Below are 15,209 nucleotides of genomic sequence, written 5' to 3'. Positions count from 1 at the left end.
CCTTTGAACCATATCTGTCAATCTGTGAATCCTAGCTGAGTGTGCTTGGAGATAGTCAAAAACCACCTGGACATGGTCCTGGGTAACTGTCTTTACATGTCCCTGTCTGAGCAGGATGGATGGACCAGGTGCCCTCTAGGAATCCCAACCGTTCTCTGATTCTGTGTGATTTGATAGATCAAGTAACTTTCCTCTTTGAAATCTCCTGAATAATCTTTTACATTTGTATCTCTCATATATTTTTGTCATCCTTAGTTTTATAATTATAGACTATGAATAATAAAATATATTAGTCTAATTGCCAGCAGAAATTACCTGGGGTTGCTTTAGCAGAATTATTAGCGGTTAATGCTGTAGACTTAAGGAAGATGAGTATAGTGTCAGTAAAACTATCATTGCCTATGAGAGAAGCAAGGATAAAGCCTGAAAGAGAAAAATCAGATACATGATTGCAGATGAATTTATACTGGTCAAAACTATATTTACAAATTTATATTTAGATTTGTACTGCTTAAAATTCAAGTGGAATCAAGTAGCATTTAGCAGTGAGGACTTAAAACACAGTATAGAAGAGTTAATTTGTGTCTTAAATTGTAAATGTTGATACTTTTGTATTTCTTTGTCAACCTTAAAAAAACTGCCCTGGGTATGTGAAAAGAGATGTACAATAGGTATGAAGCATAAATGGCTGTGTTATGGTAGTACAAGACATACTGGTATTTCAAATTCTTCTTTCCAGATACTGTGATCCAGGGAATTTTACAAGTTGCAAGTAATGCATTTATACAGTGTGCAGTTGCCATATGTTGAAAGTATATATTTGTTAGTTGCATAATCTTGCAAAACACAATAATTTTTCTGTAGTAATGACCAAAGAGTGTGTGAAGAAAACAATAACCTCTTATAGAGAGACAGATAAAGTATTCATGCTTCCATTTCATAGCAGTTATGGCTGGCAGAATGTGTTTGGATACATTAAAATTTGGAAAAGGTGAGCAACTGTCATGAAATGATCAATCTGTTAAACTCAGAACTCTGTGGGACATATTGATATTTAGTAAAGGTTTAATATTTCATGGATGGCAAACACAGTGTGTTGTTTCTGCTTCATGATTTGTATTCATTAATACATGCAGCTGGATATATGATACTAATGTTTATGAAATTACAAATTTTTCATACTTGGTAATTTTGTACAAAATAATCAGTCCTCTAGTCTGACCCCTGTTTCAATAGCATAAATCATACTCCTCCAATTTATGTGGCCTTCAACTGTCTTTTAAATGAAAACATTTAATCTTGAGGCATCACTTGAGGCCTTTAGATTCTGAAATGTAAATAAATAATTTATTTTTAATTATTGATATGTTTTAATACTAGAAGTAGAGGGTAGGTCACTCTTGTACCTATGTAATGATGCCTAGGAAAAGTTATTCATAGAGGTTTTAGAGACTTTTCACAGCCATCATTCTTGTGATGACTAAGTGATCTAGGTGATGCATTTCCATGTGTTTTATATTCTAGAAGTTTGTACTGCAGTGCACATGTTTTACTGAATACTAGTTTCAGTGCTAACACCCATTAACCTCTGGAAGACATGACTTGCCATATTGACATGACATATTTTAAAGGGTCTGAAATTATTTTTCTCTACTCTTTCCTTCCTGTAATACATAGATAAGGATAGCTAATTTTTGCGAGTTTTCTATATAGTGACTCTTTATATGACAATAATGTGACCTGATGTGTAAAAAACCTTCACTGGAAGTTTTGAAAAAGCAAAGCCCACTGAAGAGAAAACCATAAAAAATGGATATATGTGTGGAATTGGGTGAGTTTAGCTTCTATTGCCAATTTATCCCAGTGTGGGACTGCATCTAGTCAGTGGTGCTTACACGAGAGAGAATGCAGCGCCAGGTGAAGCCAAAGCCCTGCTCAGCTCTGTGCACTGACTCTGGCAGTGATCCTTTGCACACAGCCAGGGGGCCATTATTAGGATACAGCAAGCTTGAAGTAATGACACTTTGGCACGTTCTTGAGACTTTTAGTAGTCTTAGGTTTAGACTTCCTCAGCCAGAGCTTTGCAGTACCCATCTATCAGTTCTGCTGTCAGTGCAGTGATGTATCAGCAGGCCAGCCAACTATTCTGACATTGGATATTCTTGGAAGGCAAAATTATTGATGTATTTTTTCTCATGCATGTCTCACCTATCACTATTGAATATGTAAAACTGTTGGTGAACCATACCACACAGAGTTCCATGTTACTTATAAATCCTCTAACCTTAATTTATAGTGGCTGAAAATCAGGTGTCATCTCAAAGTTAGTTATCTCAGCTCAATAGTATCATGCTTATAATTGTGAAACCCAAAACCTTTGCAGAGAGGTATTATTCCAAATGATAGTAGACATATTCTTAAGATACAGTCAATTATCCTCCAGAGTGGCTCTATGCTCTCTGTTAAAGAGACAGCCTAGATTCCTGGTTCTAACATGTTTTTTCCAATATTGAAAACAAAGAGTTTCATCCTTCATGCTCTGTTAAAGAGTCTGTAGAGAGATATGTACTATGCTAGTTTGAAGACAAATATCTGTGCTGTTCTTGTATACCAAACCAAGATTTTAGTGATGAAGAGGAGTGCACAATAATAATCCACATATACCTTTGCTTTAGTATATATTGCAGCCATTCTTCATCAACTCTCTTGATGCAAAAAAGCAGTCTGAGGTGGAAAGTTTTGCAGTATTTCCTAGTAATTCTATACTGTGGCCATATTACTTTGGGGCCATTTCTCAGAAGAAAACAGTATTCAAAAGCAGACTCAAAAATGATGAACAAACAATTATAAATAGCATGTGTTCTGTCAGCAAATCTAGTTTTGCTGGTTGAAATTTAAATTACAGCATTGATTTCTGGAATAACCCTGTAAAGAGTTGAATTGAAAGTCAGGAGAGGAAACAAAATTTAGTAGTCAGTATATTTGAAATATGCTGTTACCAAGCAAACCTGGCTTTCTGCATTGCACTCAATCTTATCAGTGAGGTGTGGATGGCATGGGGCAGGGTTGCAGTTATTTCTCTTTGTCACTCCTCTTGTCTTGCTCTTTTCTTGTGCTTTACACAGGCCCTCCACAAACTGCAACACCTTTGAGGCCGTACCTGCTTCAGCATAGTTCCTTGGTCATAACTGACAAAGTAAAGTAGCTGAAAGACAGAATTTTAGTAATGTCATGAAGTTATTTGAAGGTTGACCATTGCAGCAAGCCTAAGGTCTATGGTGGAAAGTTTTGCCAGTCTTAATTCTAATGGTTCCATCAAAAGAAAATTTGTTACTCCACTGGCAAAAATACCAGCACACAATTCATTAGTTGGCATAGCTTACAGTTCAGAACATTAAATTGGCCATATCTATTTAAAAGTGACTTTATGCTCATGCTATGGTTACAATGATCACTGTACTTCTACTCCAATACATCTGCCTGTAGAGCACAGATAGTGCATTCATCTAGGTAGTGATAATTACCAAAAAATAAAGAGCTTACTCTCAAAGTAATGCTAACTTAATCACATTGTATATTTTCTGCTTCATGTTTAAGTAAATATTAATTATAGTAATGATGTCTTTCAAAATCAGCTCAAGAATGTGAAATAAAATTGAAAGAGATGTTTTCAAGACAGCAAAACAGAAGAGATTCAATTTTTTTTACATTTCAATTCTTTTTTTCTATGTAACCATTTATTTAGCACTTGCCTTTCAATTATTCTAGTGTTTTCAAACACTCTCCTAGTGTTTAATCTCTTCTGAAGGTTCTTTTATGTAACTTTAAGAAGTTTCAGAGATTATGTACTTTACAGGTGTCAGCTGGCTTAGAAATTGTTTGGAGCATCTCAGAATTGCCTGTGGCAGATTAGAGAAATTTACTCCAAAAGCTATAAGCTCAAAGGGCCCATGACAATATTACTGCAGATTCTTCCTTGATATAATTCTCTTATCAAATTAGAAGGTGTCCAAGTGCTTCCAATATTGATGATAAAACTTCCAATTTTTGGATTATTGTCAGCTCTTGTTTCATATTACTTCTTTTTTTTTTTTTCTTTTTAAATGACATGGTAGAGGATGGCAACTTATAGAAAAACATCTCACTTTATCTTAAAAATTTTCCAATAAAAATACAGTATATTTCAAATTAATTCCACACATGAAGGCTTCTTTGCATAAAAATTAAAATCACTATTCTTCCATATAACATTGAATATTTTTTCCAGTCAGATAGGCAGGTAGAAAGTCCTACCATGTTCAAATAATATTATCCTAGATGACACTTCTTCTTTTCTTATATGCAACATTATTTTGGCATAAGTCTTCCTTTGTGGTTAATTATTTATTAATTATCCATTAATTTTCATAAAAGAAGACAGTTCATGCTAATCTACTTGCATATATTAACATAAAATCTTTCCTTGCTCTGTTCTATAGTTGAGCTTTCAGAGGCATTGCTTGACTTAATCTTTTAGCTAGTAGAAATATTTTTCTAAAAAGCCAGTGTTTTCTGGAAACATTTTATTTTGTTTTATTTTTCATACTGTCTTCTTGAACCTGAGTTATAATGAACTGTTATAGTAATTTTAATGGTTTTTTTCACAGAGTCATTCACTTTTTTGTTTTAATATGAATTATATGTCATACTTTCCATCACACGAAGTCCTATTAATATCTCATAAATGTACATAATCCAAAGGCTATTTTTGTGTACATCATTACATGAAAAGTGCCTGTTAAATTGGGTTATTTTTGTTCTCTTAAGTTGAAAATGCATCTATCAAAACAGGCACTCATTTGCCCCCACAATTTTCTTTGATTTACAAGCTGCTTCTCTTTTGAGACACCGAATGGTTAATTTGGTTGTGAGGAGTTTGTAGCTGAATTTTAAGATTTAAGAAACTGAATTTTCTAATGTGTGTTGTGTAGTTACCAGAAAAGGGCAAGACTAAATGGGTAAGGTTCAGCTTCACAGCAAAAAAATCCTGGATTGTCACAATTTAAAAGAAATGTCACATGAATATTGAGAAAGATATAAGTGGCAGTGCTTTGGTTTTTGATACTTGAATTTTGTTTACACTTTTCTTAAAATCTTTCTTTGTCTGTAATTAAAGAAATTTGAGCAGTTTTGGACAGTAGCATAAGGCTACTCAGAAGGAAAACTTCATATTTAATAATGTTTTTCTCAATTCTGAATCTGGGTAAAACGTGAATTAATATTTGTCATTTATGTTTGTGTCACAGTTGTTTAATTTCTTCTACAGTCTAATTACTACTATATCTTATTCTAATTGCCAACTTGTGCTCTGCAGTTCAAACTGAAAAAATGAGGGTATATCTTTTGTCCATGTGACATTTGGTAAATTTGTTACACAATTATCTATGGTAAATCTAAGCAGCAAATAGAAATTTTCATTTCCTATCCTCTAGATATTTTACATTTAAATGTCTGAAGCAAAATATCTTGAGGCAAAAATAACCATTTATATTTCACTATAAAATGTTTAAACTAATTCATTCAATATTTGCAGACTTACAGTTTCATGAAAGGCTTTGTTTGTCTATCTTTTATTCTGTGGGAAATTACTTTTTCTTGTTTTTCAATTAATTCTGTCTAGAAGATGTTTTATACTTTATTTCTAAAATGATGGGTGTATATTTCAGTTCTGTTTCCAAGAGCAGCTCTTATCCCAAATTGCTATCAATGTTAGCTATGTGTATTTGAGTTAACTGTGTAATCATGATTTTTTAATAATCAGTGAATAAGCTCAAGTAACTTAGAGTAAATATAAGATTTATTTTTGCTGAGTTTGGGCTTTATTCCACAGTGGAATGCACTATTCCCAGATTCCCATATTAAGTCCACATTTGCTTTCAAAGAAATTATGTACACATTTTGGCAAGGAGCTGATGTACACTGCTTGAGATTGTCTCATTTGCACTGTCAGAATCCAGACTATTATTTTTTAAGATATTTGTATTCTCGACTCATGCAGCTGATTCCTTGCTAATTCCTTGGATGTACAACTTAGAAAAATCATCCAAGATTTTGGCATTGTTGTTTTTCAGAAGTGTCATATTGTCTGAACTGCCAGTAGGAAAAACAAGTCCATGTGTAAAATAAGAATAGTTTTAACTGTTATGTGGATGGAGAGTAATGCACGTTGTTCAAGTAATTTCAGGAGTTTGCTATTTGCTTTCTTGTTTGTTTGGTTATTTTTACTTTAGCACAATTTTAGAGCAGCTTCCAGTCACAAAATGTATCTTAGATATTGCCAGATTAAAAGTAAGCTAAAAAATGATGGAATTTAAGTTTAATAACTGCAATGGCAATATATTCATTGTTACATTTAAACATACTATTTTTCAAAATAGTATTGTGTAGTTTAACTGTGCTTTTTAAATTCAGTTGCAAAATTGGCTATTGATTTGCCAACCTAGTGGTGTCAAAAGCAGACTCATGCATATTCACTTTGGCTTGCTCAGTTCTGCTTCAGGAAGACATGCATAAAGGTGAATTTTTAATCAAAGTATGTTGCTCTGTGTCTTTGGGAACAGACCAGCATGTGTGAACAGTTTATTTCTCACCAATTTGTTTTCAGTACTTGGACCAGGACCTTGTGTTTGAGTCCAGAGCTGTATCTCAGTTCTGTGCTTGTGCCACCCACAATTTGATTGTCTGTCATCTTCAGTAGGAGTCTAATTGCTTTATTGATTCTCTTTGTAGCAATCCCCTGGCTTTACCAATTGCCAAGCAAGACAGTTTGCTGGAGAAAGATACCATGTTCAAAGATGCAGCTAAAGGCTTGTGTAAGCAGCAATCTCAAGACAGTGTATCTGAAAATATCACTGTGAACACCACAACCAAACTTGAGCAGGTATCAGTATGCTGTGTCTTGAAATTTTCATTAGTGCTTAGATCTGGAAGTTGTAAACTTAATGAAGCTGAAGACCATAGTATATTTTTCCCTCACCATAGAGCACTATCATTTGCATTATGGAGCCTTGACCACTCCCTGCAGTCTGTCTGTTTCCTCTGCAAATGGAACAGCTGCTTCCTGCCAGCTACTGGTCAGGGGCTGTGGGGAGGGCTCCAAGCCCTTCAAATTCCATTCATGGGTGACAACAGGGGAGGGACAACTGTTGGTGCTGCCCAGTGTCTGCTTGTCTCAAACTTCGAGTTACAAAAGAAACACAACCTGGGAGACTGAAAAAACAAAAAGAATGTCTAAGGAATATCAAGTTGCAGTAAGTGACTGTAATTCAAAGCTAGGAATTGCCAGATTTACAGCTGCAGTGTTAACTTCCTGACTTGTGATAATGTATTAGATCATCAGCACTGATTATTTGGATACACTTTACAGTTTTCTCCACAGGAGGACAATCTCATTCAGTATATAGGATGGATGCAAAAGGAGACAATTTTCTATTGCTTGTAAATCCAGCATGTCCCAGGTTTGAATGTTTAGGATTAAATTTTTTTAGGTTGTTCTTTGTGTTTGTTTTGGGTTTTGTTTTCTTTGGATTTGTTTCTGATACAAAGGGTTTGTTTTTTTGTTTTTTTTTTTTTTTTTTTCTCTTACATGCATTTGGGAAACACATATTCCAGAAATATTTAGCCATTTAAGAAAAAGCTACTTTAGGAACAAGGGATGGGGGAGGGTAGCATTTCCATTAAAAATAATTTAATGTGAATTTGAAGCGCAACAAAGGAGCAAGATATTGGTATGATTTAAGCCACGTTTGGTTCAAAGAAACTGCATCTCTGTCTTGGCAGAAGAATGCATGCTCCTCTGCTTTTTATTTGGATGTGTTTCAGAGGAATGGCTTGATCATACGAGATCAATCAGTGCATCCATATGTAAATGATATGAGTCAATCTGTGAAAGAAATTCAGTTTTGGAATCCTGTGGAGTGCTGGTTCCAAGCGCATGCAGATACCACAGCATGTTTTGCACTTGGCTTACATCTTGTTTTCATGTCATGCAGTTTCTGATGTTGCTGACTGATGTGATTTGGTAGAAACTGTCTTTCCAAGGGACAAGCACTGCTGGTCAGAAAAGTGAATGCTTGAAACCCTTTAAGGAGGAATCCTCCTATAATTGTAGGAAAAGAGAGGGGAGTATTTAGCTTACAGTCTTGCCAAGACTATTGCTTGCTTCTAGATGTTCAACAGAAGTGTGTACAAGAACACAAATACTTTTTTTCTGCCTGAATAATTTTGATGTAAACCTCGCCAAAATTAATCAGGTTTTCATTATTGCTAAGCTAAACTTTTGCTTTATAGTTTGTGCACTAAAACATGCGCAGAAAGTGATAAGATTACCAGATTAATTTTCAGTCTTTCAGATGAAAATGAACAAACAGAAGTTTTTATGCTGATAGTTTCATTGCCCACCATGATCTTGAGTCTCTTCAGGGTCTCAGGGCAGATTTTCAAAAGCACTCGTGTTGTTTCACTGTTAACTACAGTGGAACCTCCCACAATAATTACAATTCAAAGACAAGAGAGCAGACTTAAAGCTGAAACTGTTTTCACTCTTTTATTTGAGAAATTGCTGCAGGAAACAGTCTGAAATTCTACTCTAATCTAGCTAGGAGTGTGTATCCTATGTTTTTTTAAGAGCAGAGTAAACTAGAAAATATCTGTAGTTGATGAATTTGGAGAAGTGCATGGATAGGAAGAGGCCTGTCAGAGAAATTGTCATTAGAAGGGGATAGGTTAGCAATAGTGCTAACCTATTTTAGTGAGTTTTAAAATGACTGGTTGCATTAGAAAAGAATTAATACAACTTTTCAAAGGGCAAGGGGTTAATGAGCTTTAGCTCTTGTGAAGGAAGTAAAGAGCCTCTAGATTTTTTCAAATTAAAATATGTAATATTTTTTCTTTTGATGTAATTGTGATCCTGGAAGTAGAGGGTTTGTATTCTCTACTGCTTGCCATGCTTTATGAACTGTAGGTATATGTGTATCGTATCTGTATTTGTCTGAATAATATTTAGACCTTAGTTTTCAAAGACAAAATTTTTCCATTTAACACTTTTTATTATTATTATTTTTTAATTTCACAACTTGGAAAATAAAGCTTTGTTTTAGAGCTGATAACAAAGGAAATCTTTGAACAATCCCTTCCTGCTGTTCCTGCCTTTTGGGTATCCTAATCTAAGGATTGTCTAATGAGTTGTCTTTTATTCTTACTAGTTGCATTCAAAGTACACTCAAAGTAATCATGTTCTGTTTAATTTTTCAGTAGGATATGTGGAGTCATTACTTGGATTTTATGCTCATATATTATTGAAATATATCAGGATCATATTTTGTATGCTTTATGTCAGAAACACCACACATTCTTAGGCAATCTGGCATGCAGATTAGGCCTTTATTGGGGGACAAAAAGAAAAACTTCATCCTAGCACATTTCAGACATGCATTTTTAATAGAAAAAGCCTGTAAGTTTTTTAGTCTGGAAAGAAATAACTATTCAAATTTATGTATAACTTCAGATTTCTTTAATTGCAAAAATGTTGAAAAAGAGCCTTAAGAAAATATTATTTCCTTGGTAGATATTTATTACTTGAAATATAGGAGATGGGGATGAAGTGACTACTTCAATAAAGCCTTTTGGACCTTTCTTGGCTTGTATTAGCTTTTGTTTTTTTCCTATTTAAAAGGTGTTCTTTGATCACCAGTAATGTGAAGATCTGTGCTGCCAAACAAAGAAGGCAGTATGAATAATTTTCAAAATTTTATCACATTCTCAATTTCTCTTCCTCTCATCTGGGAAGGATATTTTTTGATAACAGATTCAAGTTAATAGCTTGGAATTGAATTACATGCTTCATGCTGCAAATAAATATAAATTAAATATTTTATTTCTCTTAATTAAGTCTTCTTTAAAAAAATAGAATTGTCCTTTGGTTCTTGTTTATGTATTGTTGGCCACATGAACTGTGTGATAGAGTATCCCCTGATGCCCTTTAGATTGTTCCAGTGTGAATTATGACACAGACAAGGCTCAGCTGTGAATAATACAATATTACACATAAGAGCTGGGATTTATATATGTATTTCAGTGGCACAAGTATGTAAAAAATATATTTAACTAAATAATATATATAACTATATAACTAGATATAGGTAATCTATGAACAGATTCTGAACATTGTTAAGTATGTAATTGAATAGAGTAAATAGAAATCTTCATTGTAAGCATTACAAAAATATAAAAAGGAATCACTCTCAGAGGCATGGTTATGTTGGAACTTCTGCTGTGTGTATGGCTATTTTTATTTTATGTCTCATAACATATACATCATGCAATTAAAATGACAGCCAGATAGATGCATTGAGCTAAAAACCACATCTGTATGCTCAAAAAAGTGGATGAGAACAGGAGCTTAAGGTGCCTATAAATAAGATATTAAAAATGTACATATCATTTAGTGTTAAGTCAAATCAATTGTGAGTTTAAGGGATTTAGAGTTTTTTATTTTTATGTGATTATTTGCTTGCTGAACTATGGAATTTGATGCAATGAGTCAGGTAGAAAATGCTGAAACTCCAAATCCTAAACTTTGCAGAAAAATGTTGAAAATATTTTGATTTCGTTACTTGGAGTTTTACTGAGCACTTCACATTTCTAACCTTACTTACTGAATGAGCATTTTTGGCCATGCCTAGATTATGAAATAAATGCAAGCCAGTGTGTGTTTCCTGGCCTAGGGCTGTGTGGGATGAATCCATAGCCATCTGTAAGGCAAAATTTTTCTCCCTTCAGAGATGGGGCCATGTCCAAATGACCTATGGAAAAAGATTATTTTCATTTGACCTGATTGATACCCAGGTTTCATCTGCATGAGTGCTAGCTGATAGGAACCAGGAATGTACAAGGAAGTGTGCTAAAAAGTTCAGAAAACATGAAGAATCCCAGGGCAGTACTTTTATCCAAGCCTTGCTTTAATTTAGAAATACCTAGCAGAGGTTTAATCTTTGTAGAGATAGATTAAAAGAAGCTCATTCTATGGCACAGGTGTTCTGAGTTTTGATAGCACACAAGGGGGTGCAGTGAAGGCCACTGCCTTTTTTGTTCCTTCATGCCAGATGAGCACACTATTAAGGAAAGAATGCCACAGATTTGTCTCTCTGCTCTCTCTCTAAAAGACACTTAAAAATATTCTTGGAATTCTTTGGGGTTTTTTTTCCTCTATTCCAATGTACATCATCAAAGACAAATTACAAAATGCAATTTAATTTTTTGTTTTTCCAAGTGGAATTCTTGTTTTCTAGTCAACTGTATGTCCGACTGCCATAATTAAAAACAAAAACGGCAAGAAATGCCATTTTCTGTGTGACAGAGGGATCTTCATTCACTTCAATGGGGTGAGGAACAAACCTCTCAAATAGGTAGACAATAGGTGCCTTACACCTGAAAGGCACAGGTAGTGAAATCTGAGCATCAGTTTTTCTGAATTTGACCTTGAACCTATGGCAACTGAGCTGCAGCTTGGAAGTTCTGTGTCAGATCTCCAGTACTGAGCACAAGTATCCATTGTCTTTGGGCTCTTCCCCATGGCAGAAGCAAGCTCCGTGATCCCTCCAGTATCTCCCAGTCTGCTTCTGCCTCTGATCTTCTGTCAGTGACAAAAGCTGAAGGTGCTGAGGTTTTCACCAAAACAGGGCAGTGCCTGCTTTTCTCTTGAGCCTTAGCTTTAAGCAGAGCAATAGAAGAAAGAAGTTCTTATTTGTCCATTCTCAAAATAGGCTCTAAGTTATTATAGTAAATTCTGAACAAACAACTTAATTCTACTGCCATTCATGTGAGAATTTTCTGTTTCTGGGTATTTTGCTGACATAAAAAATGAATCAAACTGCATTTGAAGCATAGACCATTATTTATAAGCACACTGCTTAATGTGTCAGTGTTTGTTTTGTCTTTAATCAAATTTCCATTATCACTGATTCTATTTTCTTCTGTCTCCCATTTTAAGTGTAGATTATTTATGAGCACACTGCCTAATGTAGCACTGTTTATTTTGTCTTTAATCAAATTTCCATTATCACTGATTCTTTCTTCTCCTCTCTCAGTCTTTTGGATCTTTTTTGTTTCATTACATTTTTATTTACCCTTTCAGAGTTTATATTATTCACCCTAATTGCAAAAGTATTAAACAATTCCACTCACCAGTTTTGGCTAAAGTGGACGCTTCTGATTATCTTATGGTTTCCCTAACAACACAGTTCCAATTTCTTACTAACTTGCTTCTCTTCTGCAGGAAAAATTCAAGTACAATTTCAAATCCCATATGATAAAGAGTGTTCTGAGAGCTTCGTTAAATACTGCAAGAAATACTTTACAAGTCCAGTAGCTAATTTCGTAATTTCTTCTGCTATAAACATTTAATGAAGAGAGCAGGAATATTGCATTTGATCCAAGAATCTTTATGGGTTTAAGAACTGCAAATTGTACTCTGGTATCTTCTGAAGAGCCCATCAGACTCATGCAGTTATACACCATAACATTGATATTAATTTTTATATTCTTCTCTTGATTAATGATGTGGATTTATTGGGAGTCACAGTTTATCAGTTTCCTAATGCATTTTTTCCCATAAATTCTGGTGGTCTTGGTTTATACTGTAGAGTTAGAATATTATTGTACAGAATGATTCACTGTGAAGTTACTTTATGTCTCTAATTTGTGTTTTCTAGATCAAGCTAATGCCTCCAGCTCCAAATGATGACCTGGCCTCTCTGAGTGAGCTAACAGACAGCAGCCTGCTTTACGAGATTCAGAAGCGTTTCAACAACAATCAGATATATGTGAGTTGCTATTCACCTATTAATAGTAAGATTTCAAAAAAGACCAAAGAGAGAACAGGAGAAATAGGATTGCTATCATAATTACTGGACAGTAACCTGCTCCAAACTCATGCTTAGTTTTAAAAGGATGAGGGTATGTATGTGTGTGCAAGCCCTGCAATTCCTCAAGATTGAGCAGGAAAAGGAGAAATAAAAAATAGAATATCACTTCAGTCAGATTTGAATACAATTTATGTGTGTTTATTTCATAGAGGAAGTAAGTTGGTAAACATTGAATGCATTTGTCATGAATGAGTGTTTTAAGGTCACTCAGATCCTGGTGTGGTTGGGGTGGGGGTGCGCCACCATGATTTGTAATCTTCCCTCTTACACCACCAAAAGAGCCTTCCATTTTCAGTGCTATGTTAATTTAATAGAGCATGAGTACTGGAAATGTAAAAGAAATTTAGATCTAAAAAGTTTAGAATTCTGCATAGGAGATTTAATTATTCATTTCTTCCAGCATCAGTGAAATAATTATATTGTAGTGTTATTTATCTAGATACCAAAAGAAATTTTTGTATCCCGGTCCATACCTTACCCATAATGTATTACTAACTTACTAAACAGCTGAGTGGAATGTAAATGTGAAATGAGTATATTATTTTTAAATTCATAAGTTGATTACACTATTTAGACTAAGGGAATATGGGGAATATGTTATGCTGCTGTGATAACCTCAGTTTTAGGTGTTATGACATTCATTGGTAAAAAAAATTCTGGGGTTTGGAGTCATGGATCAAATGCTAAAAAATACTCATTATATGAGTATTTATTTTTCTTTATCTCACTTTCAAAGATACCAGATAACTTAAACTGAATTAATGAAGATCCACAGAGGAAGTATTTTATTTTAAGATGCTGAAGATTTCACCTGAAAGGATCTTGTACTCTGGAATTTTCTTAGCTTAATAGAATTTGTAGGCAGCAATCACTAGTGTTCTGCTCAACAGCAGCCACTGTGCTTGGTAGTGTCAGCTCCAGTGCTGAAGATGCTTGCATCTTGACTTGGTTCTTAGACTTAGAAGGAAAAGTCCTTGGGCTCCAATTCCCAGCCAAAGTCCTCATTACCACTAAACACTTCCTGCTTCATCTTCTTTTTTAGCTTTATAAAGTTTCATTCTGCCAGAAAACCCAACAGGGAACTCAAGGTGGGTGAGAGAAGGGAAATAAATTGATGCATTTTAGAAGAAAGCCAGTGCATTTCCTATGAAAGACAATATTTTCCACCTCCCCAAATCATGATTCATCTTGAAAAAGACAACGTGACTGGAACTGTTCACATGATGCTTTGCTGTCTGACCTCTTTAGAGACAGAAGTCTGGCAATTTTTGCATTCTAATAGCAGCAGCTATTTATGTGGAGTGAAAAGTATAGCAGCAAGAGTGGCCTACAATCTTACACTTAAGTGGACAGAATTGTAGAATGATTTGAGTTGAAAAGGACCTTTAAGATCATTTGGTTCCAACCCTCCAGCCATGGCCAGAGACATCATCCAGTAGAAGGAAGGGCCCTATCCAGCCTATCCTTGAACATTTCCAGGCATGGGGCATCCTCTGGGAAACCTCTTCTAGTGCCTCAGCATTGTCACAGTAAAGATCTTTTTTCCTAGCCGCTATTCTAAATCTTTCCTTTCAGCTTAAAAGCATTCCTCCTCATTCTGTCACTACAATCCCTGATAAAGTGTCACTCCCTATCTTTCCTGGAGGCCCCTTTAGGTACTGGAAGGTTGCTATAACTTCTCCCTGGAGCCTTCTGTCTAACTTTCTCATCCTATCTTCACAGCAGAAGTGCTCCAGGCTTCTGATCATCTTTGTGGCCCTCATTTTGCCCTAGTAGATCCATGTCTTTGCTGTGCTGGGGCCCCAGAGCTGGATGCAGGGCTGCAGGTGGGCTCTCACCAGAGCAGAGGGGCAGAATCCCCTCTCGCAGTGCCTGTGGTGCAGCCCAGGCCACAATTGGCTTTCTGGGCTGCAAGAGCACACTGCTGGCTCATGTCCAGCCTCTCATCCATCAATATCCCCAAATATGAAATAGAAAAATCTTGCAAACATGCAGTCATTAGATGTTTTACTCTTTCTGATATGGTCAGGATAGCTTCTCTACATTCATGCTCATAAATTCCTATACACATATGCTTGCATAAAGACTTGCATGTGTATCAATTGCTCCATTTTACACCACAAGCAACATATTTTAATGTATTGGCTCTGGATAACCAGTGAAGCATTTTTAAATTATGTCATCTATTCCATAAAAATCACTTGAGGAGCTTTTTTATGTGGTAGGCATGCCAGGAGTTAGACTTGA

At 35.1% G+C, this 15,209-nt stretch overlaps 1 protein-coding gene across 8 annotated transcripts in view; it reads left to right on the top strand.

Moving 5' to 3' along the window:
* The window catches only part of MYO16 (myosin XVI), a 359,429-nt gene that overhangs the window by 177,320 nt on the left and 166,900 nt on the right, over positions 1-15,209 (top strand). For all 8 annotated transcript variants that reach the window (XM_014267408.3, XM_074535973.1, XM_074535972.1 and 5 more), the window contains 2 exons: positions 6,769-6,919; positions 12,750-12,860. In XM_014267408.3, the coding sequence (XP_014122883.2) occupies positions 6,769-6,919; positions 12,750-12,860 (262 nt within the window). The remainder of the gene's footprint in view (positions 1-6,768; positions 6,920-12,749; positions 12,861-15,209) is intronic.

The sequence above is a fragment of the Zonotrichia albicollis genome, chromosome 2, assembly GCF_047830755.1.
Source record: "Zonotrichia albicollis isolate bZonAlb1 chromosome 2, bZonAlb1.hap1, whole genome shotgun sequence".
In the NCBI taxonomy this organism is placed as follows: Eukaryota; Metazoa; Chordata; class Aves; order Passeriformes; family Passerellidae; genus Zonotrichia; species Zonotrichia albicollis.
This window is presented reverse-complemented; position numbering and strand designations above follow the sequence as displayed.